This window comes from Globicephala melas, chromosome 13 (genome assembly GCF_963455315.2).
Source record: "Globicephala melas chromosome 13, mGloMel1.2, whole genome shotgun sequence".
Classification (NCBI taxonomy): domain Eukaryota; kingdom Metazoa; phylum Chordata; class Mammalia; order Artiodactyla; family Delphinidae; genus Globicephala; species Globicephala melas.
The window spans coordinates 68212396-68239613 of record NC_083326.1 but is presented as its reverse complement, the minus strand read 5'-3'; the positions used below and the strand labels follow the sequence as shown (position 1 = coordinate 68239613).

General features: G+C 35.0%; 1 protein-coding gene across 2 annotated transcripts in view; it reads right to left on the bottom strand.

The window, feature by feature from the left end:
* Nucleotides 1–27218, bottom strand: part of TTC28 (tetratricopeptide repeat domain 28) — a 599721-nt gene that overhangs the window by 531509 nt on the left and 40994 nt on the right. For both annotated transcript variants that reach the window (XM_030860704.2, XM_030860705.2), the window contains exon 2: nucleotides 26545–26823. In XM_030860704.2, coding sequence (XP_030716564.1) covers nucleotides 26545–26823 — 279 coding nt within the window. The remainder of the gene's footprint in view (nucleotides 1–26544; nucleotides 26824–27218) is intronic.

The window sequence follows — 27218 nt, the reverse complement described above, 5'->3', positions numbered from 1 at the left end:
ATTTATTATTTAATATTATTAATACCTCTTAAATATTCCTAAGATATTTGCCTTATCAATTCCAAACTGTTAACAACCATAAAGAAATAGATTAGGTATAGATATACAGATATATTTATATATCTATCTATGTGTAAATAGATATATAGATATATAAAATTTTACTTTTTGTTGCATGTATATTTATATGTAGATATAAATATAAAAGGAGAGATGTATATATCTATGAAATACCTGGGAAGGATATAAAACAACAAGAAATTTTCTCATTCATTCACTGGTATATTTAACAACCACCCTTGAAAGATACAAAGATAAAAACAAGAAGTCCCCAGTGCTATAATTAAGGCACAGATAAAGTGCTGGAAATTGTGATGAGAGACATCTACGCTGTACCTAAAACTTTAAAGACAATATGAGTTTTAGAGACCATTTAGTCTCCAGCATTATTGTTTAATTATTAATAGCTAATCTCATCTCTCATCCCCAAGGAGAATTATAGCTTTTTAAAAAAATATTTATTTATTTATTTTATTTTTGGCTGCGTTGGGTCTTAGTTGCAGCACACAGGATCTTTGTGGCAACATGCAGGATCTTTCACTGAGGTGAGCAGGTTCTTCATTGCAGCCTGGGGGCTTCTCTCGAGTTGTGGCTCATGTGCTCAGTAGTTGCAGCGTGGGCTTAGTTGCCCCACGGCATGTGGGATCTTAGTTCCCCGACCAGGGATCGAACTCATGTCCCCTGCACTGGAAGGCAGATTCGTAACCACTGGACCACCAGGGAAGTCCCAAATTATACCTTTTTTGACCTTATTGTGAGATAATTCCAACATTTAATAAACCCTGAAAGTAGCAGACTAGTCAGAAGTATAATTTGGGAATTTCAATAAAGTGAAGATTTTAATCAGGGATTACATAAATTACCACAGTTTACTAGATCTTTTAACCTAAAATACACATTCTGGGGAATCTAGGATGAAGCATTAGAATATTTTCCCTAACTTCCAGTACCAAAGTCATTACCAACTGGTAGTATCTCTCTCCCAGAGAATTCAGGGTTTCTATGTGGCTTTTAGAAGAGAACAGGGGTTTTCTTTTTCAATTCTTGTAAATCACAATGGGGGAAAAATGTTCCTTACACTTATCTGTCAATGAGCCCCAAACAACTAATCATTCTAAAGAGAATTCTTATTCTAGAGTTTCAAGTATTTTTAAAAGGATTTTCTCAAGTTCTGGATTTCAGAAAATGAAGAGAACAAAAAGCAACCTAAGCAACATAAAGCTGTGCAGTTTTTAGTACAGATGATAGTAATGAGGGTGTAATTATCATAACTGTAAGCAGATAAAAGTTCAGACAATCAAGCTTTAGTCAAAGACTGTATTTCTAGAACTAAACAACAGAACAGTACCTTATATCACTGATCTATTTAAGCTACCCGAGTTGACAGCATGGCCTAAACTATTCATGTGCTGACTCTACATGTATTGGTGTAAGGGTAGACTACCACAGGAGGAAGAGTAGGGGTTTCACAACTTCATATCTCCATAGAGAATGTAGAATGCCTTTTACACAGGCATTCCACATTTTAAAGTTAATACTGGGCTTCCCTGGTGGCACAGTGGTTGGTTAAGAATCCACCTGCCAATGCAGGGGCCACGGGTTCGAGCCTTGGTCCGGGAAGATCCCACATGCCGCGGAGCAACTAAGCCCGTGCGCCACAGCTACTGACCCTGCTCTCTAGAGCCCACCAGCCACAACTACTGAGCCTGCGTGCCACAACTACTGAAGCCAGTACACCTAGAGCCCGTGCTCCGCAACAACAGAAGCCACCGCAATGAGAAGCCCGCACACCACAACGAAGAGTAGCCTCCACTCGCCACAACTGGAGAAAGCCCGCATGCAGCAACAAAGACCCAACGCAGCCAAAAATAAATTAATTAAATAAATAAAGTTAATACTAAACATTAAAAGAAAGCCTCATACCTATTTTGAAATTAAGTTAAAATGCGGGACTTCCCTGGTGGCGCAGTGGCTAAGAATCTGCCTGCCAATGCAGGGGACACAGGTCGAGCCTTGGTCTGGGAAGATCCCACATGCCACAGAGCAACTAAGCCCATGTGCCACAACTACTGAGCCCGCACTCTAGAACCCGTGAGCCACAGCTACTGAAGCCCATGCGCCTACAGCCTGTGTTCCACAACAAGAGAAGTCACCACAATGAGAAGCCTGTGCACCACAACGAAGAGTAGCCCCCACTCACCGCAACTAGAGAAAGCCCGCATACAGCAATGAAGACCCAACACAGCCAAAAATAAATAAATAAATAAATATTTCTTTTTAAATGCTATTTCTCATCAACTCCGTGTAATTTCCAAAAATTCGTAATCAATGAAACAATGTGCCAAACCACCTTCAGAAAATATTATCTAGCCTTTCAGCACCCATATCTTTGTCACAGAGGAGTAAAACCAGTTTTAAGTGTCCATTGGTGCTTTCAGAGAGCTCTGAAACTAGTATTCCCAGCAGGATTTCCTAAAATTTCACTGATACAATGCATTGTGTAAAACAACTCCCAAACACCCTCTACAGCAGAAGACCTCTGTAAATGGCATCTTTCTGTTTCTGTAAAAGTATCTTTATTTAAAATATTTCAAGTTTACACAAATCCAGTATTCATTTACAACATTTGTTGAGCACTTACTACGTACCAGGCACTATGGACCTGGAACACATACGTGAACAAGACAAAGTTCCCACCCTCAAGAAATTCACAGTCTAGGGATACAGAGAAGGCTAACAGTCCGTTATAATACAGTGTTATCAGTCAATACTTAGGGTAGGGATAAGGATAGAGTATTATGGGAACACACATAGGGACCCCCAAGAAGAATCTATAAATGCCCAAATGCTCCACAGTTAAGAATCTTTTAATTTTCCATACCTTATAAAACACTGTTGCTGGTGTTTAATATAAAAAACCCTTAAGGATAAGTGGGATGTAGGGGTAAAGCATTTAAAATAATATTCTTTTTGATGACTGCCATCCCTTATTTTGTGAAGATGAATGACCCTAATTCTCTGAAGTAGGACTCTTTAATTATATAATGAAACATGAAGCCCTCTAAGATCTGGAAAAAAAATTGCCATAAGTTGAGAATCACTGATGCAGCAAACCACTGTTAGAGGTTTAAATATATCTTATCCCTTAGTACTTTAGGCTAGAGACAAAGGTTGAAATTCACTGCCTAAATAAATTTAAAGTAAGATTCAATTTAAATTTAGAATTTCAATCGATTCATAACTTTTAGAGAAAATCTATAATATAGCATAGGACAGTATAATACAGTATAAAGTGAGGTACCCCTGTGTGTATAACAATCCCTAGATATCATTACACTTCAACTACTGAAAGAGATAGGATCCTCTCTTTAGGAAGGAAGAACTCTTAAACACAAGATAACACAATACTATGGGAAAATGAAAGTCAAAATATTTGTTGCAGCCTTCACTATCTGATCAATAAGAAGGGAAGTCTCTACATGGTAAATCAAGTCACTAATCACTAACAGACTTACACTGCTATTTAGCTTGCCTAAGCACACAATCTTCTTGGTATACTACTGCCTCCTGGGGGTTACAGTATATTACTACTTTTCTGAGAAAACTGGCATAAACAGAAAACACAAATATTATTTTCTACTAAAAACATAATATAAAAGGTTCATGTCAAATAACAAGTAGGCCTTTCCTAAATAATCTCTATTTTTAACTATCATATTTATTTCTATCTGAATAATTGGGAACAAAGTACCTAACAAAACTTAATTATAGAAAGTGGTTGTTGATATGATTAAGAACATCAGGACTTATACAGCATTTTGCATTTTTAAACCACTTAGCCAACATTAAATGATTAATCTTTAGACCATTCTTGAGGTCAATATCACCACCATCTTTTTACAGAAAAGTAAACAACAAGGTTAAGTGAAGTATCAGAAATTGAAGAACTAGTCAGTTCTCTAATCAGCAAAGTGCCACAGAATGGTTTAATGTAAAATATGAAGCATTAATACATTAATTCAACTCTAATACCCCATGACCTATCTCTAGGAGAAATTACTCTTTTAACTGTGGCCCCATAACATTTTATAGATCCCTCTATTATAAGACTTAACACTTTTGTATTATGGTTATTGAATTGGCAGTCTCTGTAACTAAACTCCGTACCTCCACAGGACTTTGCACAGTGTCTAGCACATAGCAAGACACAGCAATGAACCATTCTGGCATTTTCCAGATATTAAAGTCAGGGGCTGTTCTGGACACAGGGGATTCAGCAGTGAAAAAGAAAGCCAAGCTCCCTACTCTCATGGAACATGCATTCTAGGAGGCAAAGGCAGATGACCAAAAAAAACAAAAACAAAAACAAAAAACTATCAGGTAGTAAGAAGAGCTATAGAGAAAATAAAAATAGGGCAATGTGACTGCAGTTGGCTATGTAGTTACAATAGATTAGGCAGTGATATTTAAGCTGGTATCTGAATATAAAAAATAACCAGCCATAACTATATGAGGAAAAGACAATTCCAGGTGGCAAATGCCAAAGTGGGCAAGAAATGGAAATATTCAAGGAACAGGAAAAAAAAAAAAAAGATCATGGTTACAGCAGTGGGCCAATGAGTGAGTGATAAAATATGAAATCAGAGAGGTGGGCAGGGGCCAGATCACGGCTTTCTTGGGCCATGATAAGAATTTTATTCTGAGTGAAACAGAAAATTCTTTAAGGCTCCATAATATGCATTTGCCAATTTGAATTGTTGCATTTGTGTAGTTGTAGCACTAAAGGAAAAGTAGTTCTGAGAAAGGAAAATTACTATGCTATTGGTTAGGGAGTCTTTCTGTTTTAATAAATTACTTTTTAGTGAAAAGTTATTTTATAATTAAATCTTCAGACTAAAGGATAAAACAGCAGTGTCTACTAACATGTTAAATAGAAGTTAGAATAATGAGATTTTGACAATCATTATTGGAAGAAATTGAAGAGCTCCTGCATAAACCACTGTACATTATAGATGACTATACTAGGATCTTATGCTAATCACTTATTAATTTTGCAAAGCCTAAGATCTCCAAATAGCTCATGATGAGTGCCAGACAGACATCTGGAGAGGAGGTTCTGAGTGAAAGTATAGAAGTGTCATTAAACATAATAAATCTCTTCCTCTTACCAGAGAAACCAGAATGAAAAAAGTAATATCCATTTAGAAGAGAGAACACTTCTCACCATGTTAACTGAACAAAATACAGCAATAGCCTAAAAATTAAGTGCAGGTTTAAATTTCACCTGAGATGATATAGGTGCTGTGGATGCCTCAAGGCTAATTCCAAGCTACACCACCAAGATTCAGTTAAATTTAACCTCACAAATAGTCAATGCAGAGAAAATATTATCATTTGCACATTCTAGGTAGCAGGTTCCAGCACATTTGATATATTATACTTTATGTATTTTCTACCTTTTTAATGTGTTTTTATTTTTATGGTAAAAAAATGTAACATAAAATTACCATCTTAGCTATTTTTAAGTGTACAGTTCAGTATTGTTAAATATATTCACATTGCTGTACAACGGATCTCCAGAACTTTTTCATTTTGCGAAACTGACATTCTATACCCACTGAACAACTGCCTGTTTCCCCCTCCCCATAACCCCTGGCAACCACCATTCAACTCTGTGTTTCTATATCACTTCCTGGTGTTTTTTACTTATAATATTACATTGTAATACTACACAAGCTCCTACAAAAGCAACTATGTATACAAGCTTTTGAGTTGGTATTTTAGTTGGTTTGCTTTTGTTTAAACACAATTTCATCCCTGTTTCCTAAACCAAAATGTGGATAGTAGAGGGCTAAGAATTGCCTCCAATATGTAGGCAAGAACACAGAAGTGACCAGGAATTACACTGTAATACACACTACACTATTTCCAATCCACCATGAATATTAACAAAATTATTATAGAGAAGTAAGGTTACTGGCCACTATACAATGTATTTATATGGAAAAATACATATAGTACATAGGAAGAATGAACACTGGACTTAAAATAAAAAGACTTAAGTTTGAGAATAGCCTAATAAACAATAAACAACTTTTCTTTTATTTTTATATTTTATCAGGAACTTCCACATACAACAATTCATTTAGTTAAGTCACAATCCCTCCAGATGTTTTCTTCTTCTGTAAAAGAGATAAAAATGCCTACCATACTGACCTCATAAGGTTGAAACAAGGAAAAGAATGAAATAATAAATATAAACACAATTTGAAAGTTGTAAACACTTCACATATATAAACTGTCTAAAGATAAATCAAAAAATGTATCACTTGTAACCAAGAAATAGTTAACACAGTGCTATGTATGCAATTAATATTTACGAAATATTTGTCAAATAATTTATAGAGTGTCCTGAATATGAAGAGACAGCAAAATTTCCTCTATCCATTTGGTGCAAAGAAAATGAACTGCCTTAAATCTGCTAATGATGAGGTCAAAGTTAAAAGAAAATCAAAATACAAATCTAGAGACTGCATATAATAAGAACAAAAGGGGCAGGATTATAGGTGTGGTTATTCATGATACAGAACAGTGAGCCTTTAGAAAAATATACTATGTGTAACTTTTTCCAAAAGTACTTTTGTTATGAATTGGTGATTTGGTAAATTGAACAACTATCAGTGGAATGCTTGTTTGATGAAAATTACAAAGGCACAACTGGAGGCAAGATTCTGTACAGGACAAATTAACACTAAAATCAAGAACACAAATACTTCTCTGTGACATTATATAGTTACAAAACTATGTGGAATTTACATGAAGAATTCTATATCTCATTCCTTAAAAGGTAACTTGTATTAAATTTGAGAACATAATCAAGAAAGCCATATAAAGTCATTTATTTCCAGCTCTGAATTGTATGAGTTAGCCTATAATTGCCTATACAAATAAAATGTAAGAGGGTTTTATTATCATCTAGTAGGCAGGAAAGGCATTCTCAAATTCTGAACCTCTGGTAGCGAACCCTTTACAACCACCTTTTAAATTCCTCCCCCTTTTGAAAGGAATGCTTTGTTTATGACACTATTTGCTAAGCTACAATCAGTTGGCACAGTGGCTCATAAACCTGCACTGAAGTTGATCTGATTCTAATGGATCAACAAAATCAATCACAGTAATTCTGTCCATGACGAGTCCAGATAAAGCGGGAGGGGGGGGAGGCCGGGTTCCATGTCAATTAGAAAAAGGCTATAGTGTGAGATTTTAACATGATTATAAGTACCATGGGGTATAAAGGTCCTGCTTCAATTAAATACTGACCCAAAGATCAAAAGTCACTTATTCTCCAGGTGCCTTTGGAACCAGAGCAACAAGCTGTCCTTCAGAATACAGCAAGGTGGCAATTATCCAATTAATTTCAAATCTTTTGGTCAATAAGTATCATCAGTTATGATACTTCCATTCTTCCTTTCAACAAATATTTATTGAAGGCCTACAATGTGCCAAGCACTTACTATCTTGATCACCCAATAGAGCCTACAACAGCCATAGAACCTTCATATAAAAATAATGGTATAATTAAATCTTCTTAGCCTTTTTTCTTTTTTTGTCTGAGTTGGGTCTTTGTTGCTGGGCGCGGGCTTTCTCTAGTTGCGGCGAGCAGGGGCTGCTCTTCGTTGTGGTGTGTGGGCTTCTCATTGCAGTGGCTTCTCTTGTTGCAGAGCACGAGCTCTAGGCGTGCCGGCTCCAGTAGTTGTGGCACGCGGACTCTAGAGCGCAGGCTCAGTAGTTGTAGCTCACAGGCTTAGTTGCTCCGTGGCATGTGGGATCTTCCCAGACCAGGGCTCGACCCGTGTCCCCTGCATTGGGAGGCGGATTCTTAACTACTGTACCATCAAGAAAGCCCCTTCTTAGCCTTTTAAAAAATAATTTATGTTCAGAACCATATACTTCATAAATGCATTAACTAGATATAATAAAATTTGACATGGAGTATGTGAAAGTAAACGTAGGGAACAGAACCAGGGAGACACTTAACATTCTTTCCTCTTCTAATAATGAGATTAGGTAATATGCATTGAATAGTTATCATTATACTTGAAAAATTTTAATCTCTTCAAAAAATGCACATATACCAACTCAACCCATCAAACTACTGAAAGTCAGAACAGTCTTAACTATAAATAAACACAAGAGGGCGCACAAGTCTGGGAAATTCATAAAACCAAAGGCAAGTAACATTTGCTCAACCATCTACACAGGCACATGGATTTACAAAGGAGTCTTCGTGTACATACTAGAGGCCAATTGCAATGAAAATATTTCCCTTTCTCAATATACTCTCCAGAAATCAAATCACTGCTTCTCTTTGTAACACAAAGTCCTTATCCAAATAGATTTTAAACTTACATTTTAGTATTTTATCATTAAGAAAAAGTATGGGGACTTCTCTGGTGGTGCAGTGGTTAACAACTGCCTGCCAGGGACTTCCCTGGTGGCGCAGTGGTTAAGAATTCCCCTGCCAAGGCAGGGTACATGGGTTCGAGCCCTGATCTGGGAAGATCCCACATGCCGCAGAGCAACTAAGCCCATGTGCCACAACTACTGAGGCTGCGCTCTAGAGCCCGCAAGCCACAACTACTGAGCCCATGTGCCCCAGCTACTGAAGCCCACATGCTTGGAGCCCATGCTCTGCAACAAGAGAAGCCACCGCAATGAGAAGCCCGTGCACCGCAACAAAGAGTAGCCCCTGCTCGCCGCAACTAGAGAAAGTCCGCGCGCAGCAACGAAGACCTAATGCAGCCAAAATTAAGTACATTTTTTAAATAAATAAAAATTTTAAATAAATAAAAGAAAAAGTATGACTTTTAATCAGAAGTGTATGTCACCTTTTAATCTAACTTCTCCTTGGAAACCCTACTATTTAGAAGCTAGCCAACTCTTAAAATGCCTATTTTCAAATAACTTAAAGCCTCTCCATTTAATGATTAGAATCATAATAAACTTAGTTATAGGAAACAGGCCTACAACTTTTGGAAACTGATGCAAATTTATGTCATACTAATACCAGCTATTTAATTCTCGAGTAGTTAATATTCTGTCTATAACATTCATTCCAAAATTCATTGCAAGTCGCTCCCAAATAGACTATGATTTCATTAGTTCACTCCCTCATAAAATAATAAGCTACCATCTGAGAAGCTTCTGTATGTAAAGCAATCAGACTAAGATTACAGAGTCTATAGGCAGGAGCATAATCCAAAATAACTGCAGAGCACATTCAGCCTACACTAAGATTCACAGCAGAATATACTCTATACACACACACACACACACACACACACACACACACACACATACAGTTCTAGGTATGTAACTCTATTCAGCTTTATATAGTCCTAATGCAGGCTGTGACACATGAAATTATTCTGAATGTCAGTAGTTTCGTATGTTGCCTACGTCCTACACAGAAGACGCAGCTGAGTATTTACTTATCCCATACACATTACTATGTGAAGGAAACAAAAAAGAGAGATGAACTGGCTGCTAGGATCAAGAGAGTCAGGCAAAAAGCCCAGACCAGGAGCAGTGAGATACACATTAGGTAGTATGGGCAAAGGCTGACAATCCAGAACAAAGGATAAGGATTACTTCAGCGATCAAAAGTCAGGGCACAAATCAAGGAAATAACAATCAGGAACCCAAGACTGGTCAGAATCCAGTCAATTAAATAAGTTACTTGTAATCCAAGCAGGTGGTACAGACCTGACACTGCAGTTTATCTATCTGAACTAGACTCTTAATATACTTCTTGCCAGGTACTTGATCCTGGACCAGAAAGGAAAGGGCATCTATAAAAAATATTACTGGGGCTTCACTGGTGGCGCAGTGGTTGAGAGTCCGCCTGCCGATGCAGGGGACTTGGGTTCATGCCCCGGTCTGGGAAGATCGCACATACCGCGGAGCAGCTGGGCCCATGAGCCAGGGACACTGAGCCTGCGCGTCCGGAGCCTGTGCTCCACAATGGGAGAGGCCACAACAGTGAGAGGCCCGCGTACTGCAAAAAATATATATATATATTACTGGAGCCTCACTGAAATTTGAATACAGTCTGTAGATTGGATAGCAGTATTGCATCAATGTTAATATCTTGATTTTAAGTGTTATACTGTGGTTATATAGCAGGGTGTTCTCAATACATACTGAAGGATTTAGGGGTAATGGGACATCATGTCCATGATTCACTCTCAAATGGTTCAGAAAATACAATAATAACTATAGATAAAGAAATAATTATAAGCCAAATATGGTAAAATGTTAACAATTGGGGGATCTAGATGAAGGACATATAGGAGCCCTTTGAACTAATATCACAACTTTTCTGCATGTTTCACATTATTTCAAAATTAAAAATATGAAACTATATAAGTAAATAAAATTTATAGATGCTTTGATAATGGAATGTAGCATATTTTAAAAGAAATTTGCACAAAAAAATGCACAATTTGTATGGAAACACAAAAGACCCCGAATAGCCAAAACAACCTTGAGAAAGAAAAACGGAGCTGGAGGAATCAGGCTCCCTGACTTCAGACTATACTACAAAGCTACAGTAATCAAGACATTATGGTACTGGCACAAAAACAGAAATATAGATCAATGGAACAGGATAGAAAGCCCAGATAAACCCACACACATATGGTCACCTTATCTTGATAAAGGAGGCAGGAATGTACAGTGGAGAAAGGACAGCCTCTTCAATAAGTGGTGCTGGGAAAACTGGACAGGTACATGTAAAAGTATGAGATTAGAACACTCCCTAACACCATACACAAAAATAAGCTCAAAATGTATTAAAGACCTAAATGTAAGGCCAGAAACTATCAAACTCTTAGAGGAAAACATAGGCAGAACACTCTATGACATAAATCACAGCAAGATTCTTTTTGACCCACCTCCTAGAGAAATGGAAATAAAAACTAAAATAAACAAATGGGACCTAATGAAACTTCAAAGCTTTTGCACAGCAAAGGAAACTATAAACAAGACCAAAAGACAACCCTCAGAATGGGAGAAAATATTTGAAAATGAAGCAACTGACAAAGGATTAATCTTCAAATTTTACAAGCAGCTCATGCAGCTCAATAACAAAAAAACAAACAACCCAATCCAAAAATGGGCAGAAGACCTAAATAGACATTTCTCCAAAGATGATATACAGATTGCCAAAAACACATGAAAGAATGCTCAACATCATTAATCATTAGAGAAATGCAAATCAAAACTACAATGAGATATCATCTCACACCAGTCAGAATGGCCATCATCAAAAAATCTAGAAACAATAAATGCTGTAGAGGGTGTGGAGAAAAGGGAACACTCTTGCACTGCTGGTGGGAATGTGAATTGCTACAGCCACTTTGGAGAAAAGTATGGAGGTTCCTTAAAAAACTAAAAACAGAACTACCATATGACCCAGCAATCCCACTACTGGCCATATACCCTGAGAAAACCATAATTCAAAGAGAGTCATGTACCAAAATGTTCATTGCGGCTCTATTTACAATAGCCAGGAGATGGAAGCAACCTAAGTGTCCATCATCGTATGAATGGATAAAGAAGATGTGGTACATATATACAATGCAATATTACTCAGCCATAAAACGAAACAAAATTGAGTTATTTGTAGTGAGGTGGATGGATCTAGAGTCTGTCATACAGAGTGAAGTAAGTCAGAAAGAGAAAGACAAACACCGTATGCTAACACATATATATGGAATCTAAGAAAAAAAAATGTCATGAAGAACCTAGGGGTAAGATGGGAATAAAGACACAGACCTACTAGAGAATGGAGTTGAGGATAAGGGGAGGGGGAAGGGTAAGCTGTGACAAAGCGAGAGAGTGGTATGGACATATATACACTACCAAACGTAAAATTGATAGCTAGTTGGAAGTAGCCGCATAGCACAGGGAGATCAGCTCGGTGCTTTGTGACCACCTAGTTGGGTGGGATAGGGAGGGTGGGAGGGAGGGAGATGCAAGAGGGAAGAGATATGGGAACATATGTATAACTGATTCACTTTGTTATAAAGCAGAAACTAACACACCATTGTAAAGCAATTATACTCCAATAAAGATGTTAAAAAAAAAAGAAAGAAAGAAATATCTGGGCGACTTCCCTGACAGTCCAGTGGTTAAGACTCCGTGCTTCCAGTGCGGGGGACACAGGTTCAATCCCTGACCAGGAAACTAGGATCCCACATGGAACACGGAACAGCCAAAGGGGGGAAAAAAAAAATCTGAAGTAATAAACTCATGAAATTATTTTTAAATAAAAAGTAAAAAAACAAAAGAAATGAAATGCTTTGACAATAGAGTATATTACATCTCAAAAAGCATCTACACTGATAAACACATGGAGCAATTCTAACCTCAATTCCTAAAAGCCTCACTGGACTTCAATTAACATGAAAAAATATTTTCCTCAAATTAATGAGACTGTGTTCCTTCCAGAGAATTCAAATGAAGGTAATAATGTACACATTCTAGAAAGCAACCTGCAGGTAAAATATTTTTTAACCTTTTAAAATATAATAAGTAAATAAATATAAAAATAATGTTTTTAGTAGCCTTCTTCAAAACTGAAACAGTTTCATCTCCTATAAGTGAAAAAAAATCACTAAATTTAATCAATGACTAGCTTTACTCAATGACTTCCAGTGTTGCTATAGTAATACAAATATAAAAAGAATTCCAATTCTGGTAGTAGTAATACTTCAACTTCCAAAAAAAAAGATTCATTTTTTACACATACTGGCCATCTACCAATCTTATCATTTAAAAAAATTTTTTGGAAAAACACTTCTTTGCCATTGTTTCTGGAGTTGCTTTCATAACTTCTAATCTGAAACGTTCCTTTGAGACTATTGGAAAATACTTTAATGAAATGACTGTGGAAACCCCTAGGAGAGTTTTCTCTTTTCATTAACATAAAAAATGCTACCATCATTTTATTACAGAACAGGACAAACACAAATCTTTAGAAGTTGAATGACCTAATACATTTTGAACAATATCACCCACAAAGCATACAACTACAGCTTAATCAACTGTCAAGTATAAATGACAACGCTTTCACTTCATTTAAAACAATGCATTCACATTCCTTAGTGATAAATTCGTACCATCTGGGAGCTGGAAGTGAAACTTGTTACTTATCATGTGTTTATACCTTGGCCATTAGAACATTCTTGAAATGAATTATGACAAACAAACCTGAGACTTTAATAACTGAGCTCCTATTTCCTGAATTTCGTTTACAGCAAGACTTCCCTTCTTGCCACACTTCCTGAATCATTTTCTAAGGATAAAGCACCCATCTTAAATTACTTGGTTCTATCCCACAAAAGGCTGGTTTCCAAGGAGATGCTGTGGACTCTGCATTACTTCAGGCTCACATTTATGAGAAAAATTCCTCTCATTAAACATTGTGATTTTCATATAAAATTAAAACTTAATGTATAAATAAGTAAACAATGACCAATGAGCTTAAAACTCACTTCATCAACAAATATAAAAAGCTACCAATCAAATGGTGGCAACTAGGAAATATACTTTTGTTCGTCATCTTTGTAGTCTTTTCTGGAATAACAAAGAAACAAAGACTACATTGTTCCCTCTTAGATGCACCCAAGAAAATAAAGAAACCCTCAACCACTTTTACCTCATCTCTTACTACAGATTTTTATCTTCTTCTTAAATAAAAAATTAAAAATATTAAATTGGCATATTCGTAATGTGGAATATTATATAGCTGTTAAAATAATTAGGTGTATAAATTGAGAAAAATAAACACATTACAAATCTAACATTTAAAAAGTATGTAGGTATATGTGTGTGAGCATATGTATGTGTATGTGCATATAGAGTTGTACATATATCACAAAATATCTCAAAAAATATTTAAATTGAATAAAAACAGTTAACTCTAGGACTGGAATGGGGTATGAGGAATGGAATGAGAGGAATATAATTTTTATTGTCTGAGATTTTTCCAAAAGTAATTTTGAGTTACTTTTGTAATTATAAAAAAATTGTGTGTGTGAATGTACAATTTATAGATTAATCCAAAACAGCTGAAACATAGCTTCAAATGCATACAAATAATAAGCCTGTCATAAAATCATGTGTTTTAAGACATACGAGTTTAGGCCTGCAGCACAGCTCACCTTCTGTCTGCCCACCCTGCCTCCTCCCCTCCCTTCCATAGGGTCTCTCCTGGGCCACTCTTTAATAAACATCTTGCACACAGGAAGAAAAAAAAGACATATGAAATACTGGCCTATATTAATAACAAGAAACCATTTATTCCCAAAGATAAACTGGTAATAACATTTGTTTTGGTAATCAATAACATTAAAAGAAGAAACAGCTGACTGTGATGGATTTCACTTATGGTAAAATATAGAGTCCACTTAAATTTAAAGCAAGTGTTATATTCTTGCATATGAAAAATCCCATTTCCTGATTATCATTCCAACTGTCTACCAAACACTTCTGAATAAAGTCTCACCTCCTTAAAAGCCAGAATTATGCAAGGAAATTATGTAAGGAAGATGGTCAACTTTATTGTAAATATTTATTGTGAATTTAATATTTGACTCGTAACTTTGATTTTAATGTCATGAGACAGAATGCACAGATGTTAAGAAAACTGGAGTTAGATAAATAGAGTTTCTAATTCTGATTTTTTTTCTTACTCTCTGACTGTGGACAAACTGCTTAAATCTCTCTGAACCTCACCTTACCTATGAAATAAAGACAGCGCCACCTATGATGATTGTTATGAGAATCAGTGATAGCCTTACAGTTATGACATTCAGTGAGTTTTTACAAAGCTTATCCCACGTCCTTCAATTTCTTTCCATTCCCCACCAGAACTCTAGTCCAAGTTAGCATCATCACTGGTCTGCCTGCTTCTGCTTTCACCCTTCTACTTTCCATTTCTCTCACAGTGGTTTTTTATATTTTTCCATAAAGAAAATTATGAAGAAGCACTTCCAAAATAGCAGAGTAAGGACCTCCAAAAATCTGCTTTTCCATAAAAGCAGTGAGAACATTAGCAAAACTTTTCAAAATCAACTTTCTCAGAATTCTGGAAATTAACCAATGACTTGCAGCAGCCCAAGAAGTGTTTCTTCAAAAGAAACAGCTGAATCTCAAAGAACAACAAGTTTGTGGGGTTTTACCCTATACTATTTTTATCCCCTTCTTCCAGCTCTGTGGTAAATGTGAAAACCAAGCAGCCTCCCAAGCAAAATACTTGTGAAAACCAGAAGCTTAGGAGCCAATGGTTTGGAGCTTTCCAAAGCACCCTATCCCCAGAAAAACACCACTATCTGACCTGTCTGGCAGCTTCTTAAGAAAGCTCCAGTCATAGGACTTTATTTGACCTGACTCAGAGATGGCTCAGTGCAAACAGCCCTCCTCTCAGGGCATGTGTCAAACAAAAGCAGTGGCAATTGCTTAACATCACAGCTGCCTGAAGCTGCAATACAAGTTGGGTAAACAAGAGGCCAAAGAAAAAACTTAGAAGAAAAATCTGGAGAATCAGATGTTCATAGGAGGCTTTGAAAAACTCCAAAATATTCTCGGGAATCTAGGAATGTGCACAGCTCTGTGCATGCTCAAGAAAGAACTAAGAATGTACTAATCTCTCACCGCTGGCTGAACGTGAGGTTTTACACAAGCAGGAAGCGAAGGCTAAGACACAGTTGCAAGTTGCCAGAATGCTGAAAGTATGCCCCAACACAGAGAACTCTTCAACAAAGCCTGGGAGAATTACTGGTTCAAGGCATTTAAGGAATCTCTGTCCAATCAACAACTGACCACTAAGCTAACCAAGCAGAAACTTCAGTGGCTACACATGACAAAGAATATAGACTTTAAAAAATTAGTCCAGGAAAGCCACTAATTCACAAAAGGCAGGAACAACAACAAACAGCAACAATAAACCCAGGGAGGGGGGACAACAAGGGAACTGATTTTTTTCAAAGTTGCTACAATATGTTACTTAAAATGTCCATTTTTCAACAAAAAATTATGAGATACCCAAAGAAACAGGTAAGTATGGCCCATACACTGCAAAAAAAAGCAGGCAAGAGAATCTGAGGAAACCCAGATGTTGGACTTAGAAGACAAAGATTTTAAGTCACCTATTATAAACATGTTCAAAGTACTAAAGAAAACCACGTCTAAGGAATTTAAAAAAAAAAAAAAAGCCTGAGTACAATGTCTCAGCAAATAGAGAATATCAATAAAGAGGTAGAAACTGTTTGTTTTAAAAGAAAATGGCATAGGGCTTCCTTGGTGGTGCAGTGGTTGAGAGTCCGCCTGCCAATGCAGGGGACACAGGTTTGATCCCTGGTCCGGGAAGATCCCATATGCTGCGGAGCGGCTGGGCCCGTGCACCACAACTGCTGAGCCTGTGCCTGGAGCCCACGAACCACAACTTCTGAGGCCCGCGCACCTGGAGCCCATGCTCCACAATGGGAGAGGCCGCCACAGTGAGAAGCCCCACACGCCATGGCAAGGAGTGGCCCCCGCTCACCGCAACTAGAGACAGCCCGCAAGCAGCAATGAAGACCCAATGCAGACAAAAATAAATAAATGTATTAAAAAGAAAAAGACAATGGCATAAAGCAATAATTATAAGATCATGCTGAAGGGCTTATAATGTATAAAGATGTAATTTGTATGACAATAATAGCACAAAGGAAAGAGAAAGGAATGAAGCTATATCACAGCAAAGTTTTGTATACTTTTGAAACTAAAGTTGATATAAATTCAAACTATATTATTTTAAACAAAAATGTTAATTATAATGCCTAGGAACCAAGAAAATAACTAAAAATATATACAGTAAAAACAACAATAACAGGGGAATGTAAATGGTATACTAGAAAATATTTAACATAAAAAAAAGGAAGTAGTGCAGGGAGAGAAAAAGATATATAGAAAACGTATGAAAGACACCAAAAAAGTCATATAGAAAACGTATAACAAAGAGGCAGGTGTAAATCCTACCTTATGAGCAGTTACATTAAATATAAATGGATTAGACACTACAATCAAAGGAGAGGGACTGGCAGAATACTTTTTTTTTTTTAAACAAAACCATGATGTAACTATATGCTGTCTAGAAGACACTCACTTTAGTTTCAAAAACACAAATAGGTTGAAAGGAAAAGTAAGAAAAAAGATATACCATATAGGCAGTAACAAAAATAGAAATGGTGTGGCTATGTTAATATCAGACAAAATAGCTTTAAAGGCAAAAATTGTCACCACAGACAAAGAATATTTTGTAATGATAAAAGGAACAATCTTTCAGGAAGACATAAAATCATAAAAATATTAGCACCAAACAACAGAGCTCCCAAAATACATGACGAAGAACTGACAGAAGTGAAGGGAGAAATAGACAATTCAACAATTCAACTTCAATACATATTCCACTTCCAATAATGAATAGGACCATCATCATATTAACAAGAAAAAAGAAGACTCGAACAACACTATAAACTAATTAGACCTAATGCACATCTAAAAAACACCCCACTCAACACAGCAGAATACACATTTTTCTCAAGTGCAGATGGAACATTCTTGAGGAAAGATATGCTAAGCCATAAAGCAAGCCTCAATAAATTTAAAATGACTGATATGACACAAAGTATGTTCTCCAACCACAATGGGATGAAATTTGAAATAAATAACAGAAGAAATTTTGGAAAGTCACAAATATGTAGAAATTAAAGACACTCATAACCTTTAACTACACTGACCATAAATTAAATATGTTATCCATCTAGTTAAAATCTTCTGATCACATCCCATCATTCTTTGAATAAAACATTACAGCCCTACAAATGGCTTAAAAGACCAAGGCCCTACGTGACCTTGCTCCTGGCCACATCAACAACCTCATCTCCTACTATCTCCTCTTCACTCACTCATTCATTGTGCTCCACTGATCTTCATGCTATTTTCTTCAATTAGCCAAGTTCAAATTAGCTGTTTACTCTGCCCAGAATGCACTTTGCCCAGATCTTCACATTTAGTTCTTTCAGGTCTCATCTGAATCTCATCTCCTCCCATAAACTCTCCCATAATTCTGTCATTCTCTTTTCTCAGTACTCTTTCCCTTTAGTCTAGTCTTTTTTAAGTCTTCTGAGCACTTGTCACTTTCAATCATTTTCATATGTATTTATTACTCTATTTTCTTCTTCTCCCCACTAGAATGTTAGCTGTAACAGCCCTGTTCTTGGCTGAATCACTGAGGTTTAGAATAGTGCCTAGCACATAGAAATGCTCAATAAACAATTTTATTTCTTGCTGAAATTATAAAAAGGACACATACCCCAAAAGTGCATAACAAATGCATACTATCATCTATAAAAATGCAGCATTATTTTGTGCATTTCTGTTATTAAGCTCCAAGGCATTTAAAACACTTTCTTTTACTTGTAATGACAAGTAAAAGGCAAATAAATTGCAATCTCAGACTCTGGTTTATACCACAGGAATCTGAAATTGAACAGTCTGCTCAACATTATTTGGACATATCATGTTAAAACTTGAAAGAGAATTCTGAACTCTTAAGATTCCTTAATTAATTAACTCCTTTGTCCAGGAAAGTAGTATAGTATACTGATTAAGGAAAAATTCTTTAGAATCAGACAGACCTGGGTTAAAGTCTAACTCTTCTAGTTACTAACTGGATGTCCTGGACAAGTTATTTAACCTCTCACTGAGTATAAACATTTGCTTTTGCAAAGTTAGGATAATAATATGTACTTCATGAGCTTAATGTGGTATAAAATTGATATCACAAGTAAAAGAATTCAGACAACACTTTGGCAAATAAGCATTCGATAAGAGCTATATTTTTTTACTATTATAATTTAGGTAAACTAAAAGGAAACATGAGGCCATGATATTTCTTAATATTTTTTATTACATATAACTCTGTCATCAGGTATAATACCTGACAAATAAGGTATAATACTCTGTCATCAAGTATTATACCTGATAGGATTCTGCCATCAGGTATAATCAATGAATGAGAATATGAGAAGAGCTGTACAGAACGAGGAGGTATTTACGGTATGCTTTAAAATTAATGGGTAAGTCCCACTGTGAAACTTTTCCTTATATAGTGTTATACCACATGAAGACTATCATTCCTCTGAGTTTCTCTTCCTATGGTAACTTTGAAGAATATAACTGTTTCTGTAACTCATAATTCACACTAAAATAACAGTAACTACTTCACAACTAACTTGTCTGAAAAAATGTGATTCAAGAAAATTCCAAAACAGAAAGATAAAGGGTAAGAAATCAAACTAAAGTATATACAACTAAAAAGTGATACGATATTTTAGGAATGAGGGTACATGAGGGTATGTGCATCATGATTAGTGACCAAACATCATTTGTTTCAAAGTCTGTCAGCGATTGGTCACTGTACATCTGTTATTCAGCCCATACACAAGCAGCAAAGAGGTAGTTGTGTTGCCTCCTTATCTCCCAGTGATAAACTCATGTGGACATTTTATAAAAATGAATTTTTGAAAGAGAGAACTGACCAACAAAGATGAGTGTAGCAAAGAAATAAAAAGTGACAACACTGAAGGTAAAATTCAAATCAAATATAAGGGGAGCTATAGGAGAAAGAGCTGACTGTGGGAATGCTGACACACTCACTGTTCAAGGGATTCAGTCAGAAGAACTTAGTGACAGTGAACTTAAGGACATAAATGAAGAAAGCAGTTCTGACAAAAAAGCTGAAAATGTTCCAGAGAAAGTGATCTGGTAAAATTACTGGAATTATAGGAATTCTCAGAGATATTTCACAAAACTGAAAGTACAAAGATTAAAACATTAGAAGCTGATCCAAATTAGAAAGCCATATGAGAGTTTGCCATGGCATATTGTCATTGGCATTTGCTCACTCTGTATTGCGAATTACATGATGAGAAGAAGGTAGTAAGCACTGTTCAAATAACTCTGGATAAGCTTTTTATAGAAAAATAAAAAATAAATACAGTTTTAATATTTTCCATTCCTTATACACTTATAATCTACAATAAGAAAGTTTTTAATATTTTGACAAAACCCGGTAAAGGTCACAGAACAATCAAAATTACTACAAGGATCACACTACAAGATTTTTTAGCTTGCACAGTTGTTTCTGTGGTACTGTGCTACCATGAAAAGCAAGGAGTACCTGTATATGCTGTTTCCATTATACTATGCTATCTTGCTAAACATACAAAAGGTTTCAATGTGGGAGATTTGAAAGAAATGTTAGATTGCTTCCAGAACTGATTAAAAAGTAGACTAAAACTATTGAGGTCTTCAGCTAACAATAAAAAAGAACTTCTAAACATCAAGGTGGGGACTTCCCTGGTGGCACAATGGTTAAGAATCCGCCTGCCAATGCAGGGGACACGAGTTCGATCCCTGGTCCGGGAAGATCCCACATGCTGTGAAGCAACTAAGCCCATGTGCCACAACTATGAGCCCATGTGCCACAACTACTGAAGCCCGCGTGCCTAGAGCCTGTGCTCCACAACAAGAGAAGCCACCACAATGAGAAGCCCATGCACCACATGAAGAGTAGCCCCCGCTTGCTGCAACTAGAGAAAGCCCACTTGCAGCAACAAAAACCCAACACCGCCAAAAACTAATTAATTAATTAATTTAAAATAAATAAATAAACATCAAGGTGGTAAGTTTATGGTCTGTGACATCTGCATCCTTAGACGTCTTCAAGAAAAAAACGCACAATTATGTCTCCTGATTTTCTCATTGATTTAAATACTGAGGTTTAAAAAAAAGTACACAGCAATATCAGGACTATAAAATAAATAAACAACAAACTTTCAAGGGATTCTCAAGCTAGTTTAAGACTCAGACATTCAAGTGACATGTTTATATAACAATATAAATAACTAATTAAGTGAACTTAGCAACAGACAATGAATGATATTCACAGAAGCTCAATGTAGCTTCCAGGAAAAAGTAAGAGTTGACAGCCATAAAAAAGAATGACAGCAACCAAGGCTGGACCTAGAGATTATCATGTTAAGTGAAGTAAGTCAGACAAGGAAAGACAAATATCATATATCACTTACATGTGGAATCTAAAAAAATGACATAAATGAACTTACAAAACAGAAATAGACTCACAGACATGGAAAACAAACTAATGGTTACCAAAGGGGACAGCAGGGGGAATGGGGGATAAATTAGGAGTTTGGGATTAACATATACATACTACTATATATAAAAGAGGTAAACAACAAGGATTTACTGTATAGCACAGGGAACTATACTCAATATCTTGTAGTGACCTATAATGGAAAAGAATCTGAAAAAGAATATATGAAATCTACATATACATATGTGTGTATATAAATATAACTGAATCACTTTTCTGTACACTTGAAACTAACACAGCATTGTAAATTAACTATACTTAAATTCAAAGAAAAAAAAAAACAAAAGTAAGAGTTGACCTGGACCTATCCTATGAAGCCCAATAATACTGGGAGCAGGGAAGAAAACTCCAGGCACAGAGTTTGGCATAAACAAGAATTAAGAAGAAAAAGGAGAAGACTGGACCAACAAGAGCAGGTTTATCAGCAGAGTAGCAAGAAAAAAACGGGGAAATGTGACCACTTGTGCAGAGTCTTGAATATCAGGCCAATTGGCAATATGGAACAACAGAAAGTTTTTGATGAGAAAACTGTTACAATAAAAGCTTATTACAACAAAATAAGAAAGAAACTATTTTATGAATAAAGTGAAACTATCTTTATTTCAGCAACTGATGGAATAACTAAACAAATATAAGTCAGCAAAGTCAAAGAAGATATGAACAACACTATCAACCACCTTGACCAAGTTGATATCCATAGAATTATACCTCACAACTGCAAAATACCCATTCTTTTCAATTGCTCATAGTAGGTTCACCAAGATAAATCATATGCTGGCCATGAAACAAGCCTCAGTAAATTGAAAAGCAGTAACATCATACCAAGTATGTTCTTTAACCACAATGGAACTAGGTTAGAGATCAATAATAAGATAACTTTAAAAAAAAACAAATATTAGGAAATTAAGTAATGAACTTTAATAACTCATGGATGAAAGAAGTAATCATAAGGAAAATTAGAAAATATTCTTAACTGAATGATAGTGAAAACATAACATGTCAAAATTTGTGGGATACAGCAAAAGCAGTGATTGGAGAGAACATTTTAGCTTTAAATGATTACATTAAAAAAGAAGAAATATTTAAAATCAATGGCCTAACCTCCCATCTCAGGAAATGAAAAGGAGAGCAAACTAAATGTAAAATAATTAGAAGAAAATAATAAAGAGCAGAAATTGATTAAAGAGGAAATGTACAACACTGAAAATCAAAAAACCCAACAACTGATTGTCTAGAAATAAAACTGATAAACATCTGGGCAGACTAATGAGATAAAAGAGAGAAGATACAAATTAACAATAGCAAGAATGAAAGAAAGGACATCATTATAGTTCCTACAGAAATGAAAAGTATAATAAAGGAATGTTATTAACAACTTCATGCCAATAAATTTGCAACCTAGATTAAATGTAAAAATTAACTGAAACAAAATACCAAAACTAATCTAACAATTAGAAAACTTGAATGGCCTCATATCAATCAAAGAAATTGAATTCATAATTAAAATCTTCCCACAAAGAAAAGTCCAAGTAAAGATGACTTGACTGGTCAATTCTATCAAATACTTAAGGACAAAACAGTGCCAATCCTACATAAATTTTTTTCAGAAAACACAAGAAGAGGGAACACTTCACAGCTCATTGTATGAGGCCAGTATTACTTTGATACCAAAACCAGCAAAGACATCATGAGAAAAGAAAACATAGATCAATATCCCTCATAAACACAGATGCAAAAATTCTTAACAAAATTACAGCAAATCAAATTTGACAATATATAAAAGTGATAATACATAATGACTAAGTGGTATCTATCCCATGAATGCAAGGTTGACTTAACATCCCAAAACAAAATCAATTTCATTTACCACATTAACACACTAAATGAGAAAAAATATGTATTATAATTTCAATAGATGAAGAAAAATTTTGACAAAATTCAACACTCAATTGTGATAGGAATTGAAGGGAATATCCTCCATCTGATTAAGGGCATCATCATCAACAATAAAAAGCTCACTACTTTTGCACTAAGATAAGGAATGAGTAAAGGAAGTTTGCTCTCACCATTTCTACGCATAATCGTAATGGATATCCTAACCAGTACAATGAAGCAAGAAAAAGAAATAAAAGGCTTATGCAAAAAAAAAAAAAAAAAAAGGAAGTAGTAGAAATGCAGATGACATGATCATGTACAGAAAAGATGATCATGTACAGAAAAGATCCTAAGGGATCTGTAAAAAGTCCTACTAGAACTTAAAAGAAAACTCAACAGGGTCACATGACACAAAGTAAAAAAATACATTTTTTCTACAGACTAGCAATTAAAAATTAGAAAATGAAAAATTTTAAATCCATTTATAATAGCATCAAAAAACAAAATACTTAGGAATAAATTTAATAAAAGATGTGTAAAGACCTGAAAGCTACAAAAATTTGTAAAGGGAAATAAAAGAAAAACTAAATAAATGGAGAGATATACCATATTTATGGACTGGAATGTTGAGATAGCAATTCTCTCCAAATTAAAAATTCAATGCAATCCCACTAGTTTCCTAGTAGGTTTTTTGAAGAAATTGATAAGTTGATTTTACATTTATATAAAAATGCAAAGACAGAAGAGCAAAAACAACCTAGAAAAAGAAGAATAAAGCTAGAACACTCACAGTATCTGATGCTGAAACTTAAAACTACAGTAATCAAAATAGTATGGTTTTGATAAAGATAGATAATAAATCAAAGGAACAAAATAGAGAGTCCAGTAAATACCCCAATACTTTTATGATCAAATGGTTTGTGACAAAGGTACCAAAGATAATTCAATGGGGAAAGGATAGTCTTTTCAACAAATGTTGCTGGAACATGGTTATCTATATGGAAAATAAATAAACCTTGACCCTTACTTCATACAATACCCCAAAACTAACTCGAAATGAATCACAGACTTAAAGGCAAAAAGTATAAAAATCCTAGAAGAAAAGGTAAGAAAAACTTTATAACTTTGAGTGAGACAAATATTTCTTAAACAGGACACAGAAAGAATGAACATATACAGACAACAGCTAAGAGGCAGTTGGAGATAAGGTATCATAATGGGACTGGGCTTATTCTTTTCTGCAGGTCGGGGGGCTCTCATAGTGCTTTTGCTCACACTTCTTTTGCAGCCCATATAACGTCAAAATCATTCTTTCATTCAGATAAAATAAATGTGAATAAAAAACTCTCCAACCAACCTCTGAAGTCCTTGCATCTTAATATAAAAAATTAACTTTTACAGAGAGAGAGAGAAATTGGAAGGTATGTTTTACCACATCAAACTAGACAACAATGACATTTCAGAGAAAGATTTCAGAAAGGATCATAATGAAAAAGTCAGTTAGAAAAGTCAAAATTAAAAGAAAAAGGAATTGATAAAAATTTACCAGGCATATCTTCATGACAGAGAGTATAAATGAACTTTCTTTTACATAATGAGTATATTCCCAGAAAAGTAAGTATAAAAGCAAGTTTTTATAAAATGCAACTTTTTATGCAGTAGTAATTTCTTTATAAATTAATTTTATTATGAATCATTATACAGAAAGACCCTTCATGATTTCAATAACAAACCCTAATTTATATTTCATATAATTCTAAATGTTCCTAAGTTAGAATGCTTAAAGCCAAATATGGAGTTGAAATATTAATGCAAATTATAAATATACAATAAATTTACTTATCATAAGGGGAAAAAATCAGAGACTAAAACTTGACATTATCCAAAAAAGTTGATTTTTCATCTATAGTCATAAAAGTGCAACTTTTCAGCCATTTTCTGTGTAAAAATCACAAGAGGTTGACAAGAGAAAGTAGAAATGACATAGAAAAAGGAAAAAGGTAAAAGTTTATAGCTATTCACAAATATTAAGAAGGACACAAGTTAAGTGGACCACAATAAAAAAGGAATGAAGATACGTGATCTGAAATTTAACTTCTCTATATTTATCAGGCTCATTACATCAATCACAGTCTTAAAAAAAAAAAAAGAAAGAAAGAAAGAAGAAGAGAAGACACAGGTCAAGCCTTGCTAGAATAATTTACTAATTTGAACATTTAATAAAAATGCACAATCATAGCTATTATACACCAAACACCAAGTATGTACAAGTAACATATTATCTCTACCCTTAAATAACCTTACAAGATAGGTATTATCATCCCATTTATCATAACCCCAGAGAGGTTAAGAGATTTATCCAAAACCATATTGTCATTAATAGAAGAGAAGGAATTTGAACCTAGGTCTGTCCTTTGAAAACAGCAATCTAACCCCCAAATGTTGGCATACAACAATTTTTTAAAACAGATTTTGTTTCATTTACAATGATTATACTTATAAAAGAAATCCTTTAGGGAATTACAGAATACTAAACAACTCATAAGGTAGCAGCAATACTAGAAATTCCACTGAATGAGGCCAACAATACCTACCAGAATTAAGGTAGAAAGCTATGACTATGACATATTATTAAGACAGTAAGAATCTTTTTTAAACTTCTAGGAAATTTCTATTAACCTTTGTTAACCAAACAGAAAGCCAAAATTAGGACGAAATGGTTTTGTGGTTCAATAAAAAAAAAATCTCAACACTTCAAGTCACATCTTAAGAAATCATTTCTAAAATAAACTGGGGGTTAGGAGGTGAAGAGGCACAATGAAAATAAAGTATATACAAAACAAAGATAACAACTCAAGACAAACTATTAAAGGGAATATAGATAATTACAATGATTTATTAGGAAAAAAAGTTTCTCTGATTAAATAACATTCTGAAAATAAGCAGTCATTGACAGGGAATAAAATTATTTTAAATTGAAGGAAAGAAACACAATCATAATACTCCATCTAAAACATCTGTGCAAAAAAGAGATGTCCAAAACCTAGAGAAATAACTAAACACATCCTCTCAAGAAACTGAGTGAAAAAAAAAATTTATATCTCAAACATACAGGAAAAGAATTAAACTTAGACATGTAAAGTGTACTTCCAAAGCATAAAAAAAGGAAGCTATTCACTAGTGTACCAGCTCAATGAAGCCATTCCATATCTTGCTGAAGTACAGACTCTTAAAAAATTTATAACTGCACTCAGTCAATAAAGTGTTACATTAAAATAAGAAATCAGCACAAAAGATTCTGTGAAAGTAAATGAAATTTCTACCTTTGGCCATTTGGGATTGAGAAGTCGGGCTTTGATTGCATCGTCCAGTGCCTTGTCATACTGCTGGATTTTCATATAGGCTGCAGATCTATTGCTGTATAAGATGCAGTTCTGAGGGTCAACAGCTAGGGCTTCATTGTACAGAACAATAGCTGTGTGGAAATCTCCATCATGACAGGCCTGATTACTCTGACGAACTTTCTCAACAAATTCAGCTTTGCTCAGCACTGGTCCATCAGGACTTCTCCGGCCAATAGTCTTAGCACCAAAGAGAGGAATCTACAAACAAAGAAACTTTGTGAGACAAAGTTTAGATAATCCAGAGAGGTTCCTTGTCTGAATTTCAAGAGAACATGGACATTCTTCATAGTCTGCTTTATATTATAGTTAACTTTTGTACCGTGAAAGACAATAAACTTTCCAAGAAGCAGCCAACATAGTACCTTAAATACAAACGTATCACTATATATGTATGTGTGTTCATATATATACATATAGTTATAAACATACATATTTATACATGTATATATTTTTGATTAAGAGAATGAATGAATATGCAAAAACGTACTCAGGCTTTTCCTTGGCAATTTAAAGTTATACTAAGAAAAAAAACAAAAGGGACTTCCCTGGTGGCATAGTGGTTAAGAATCTGCTTGCCACAGTGGTTAAGAATC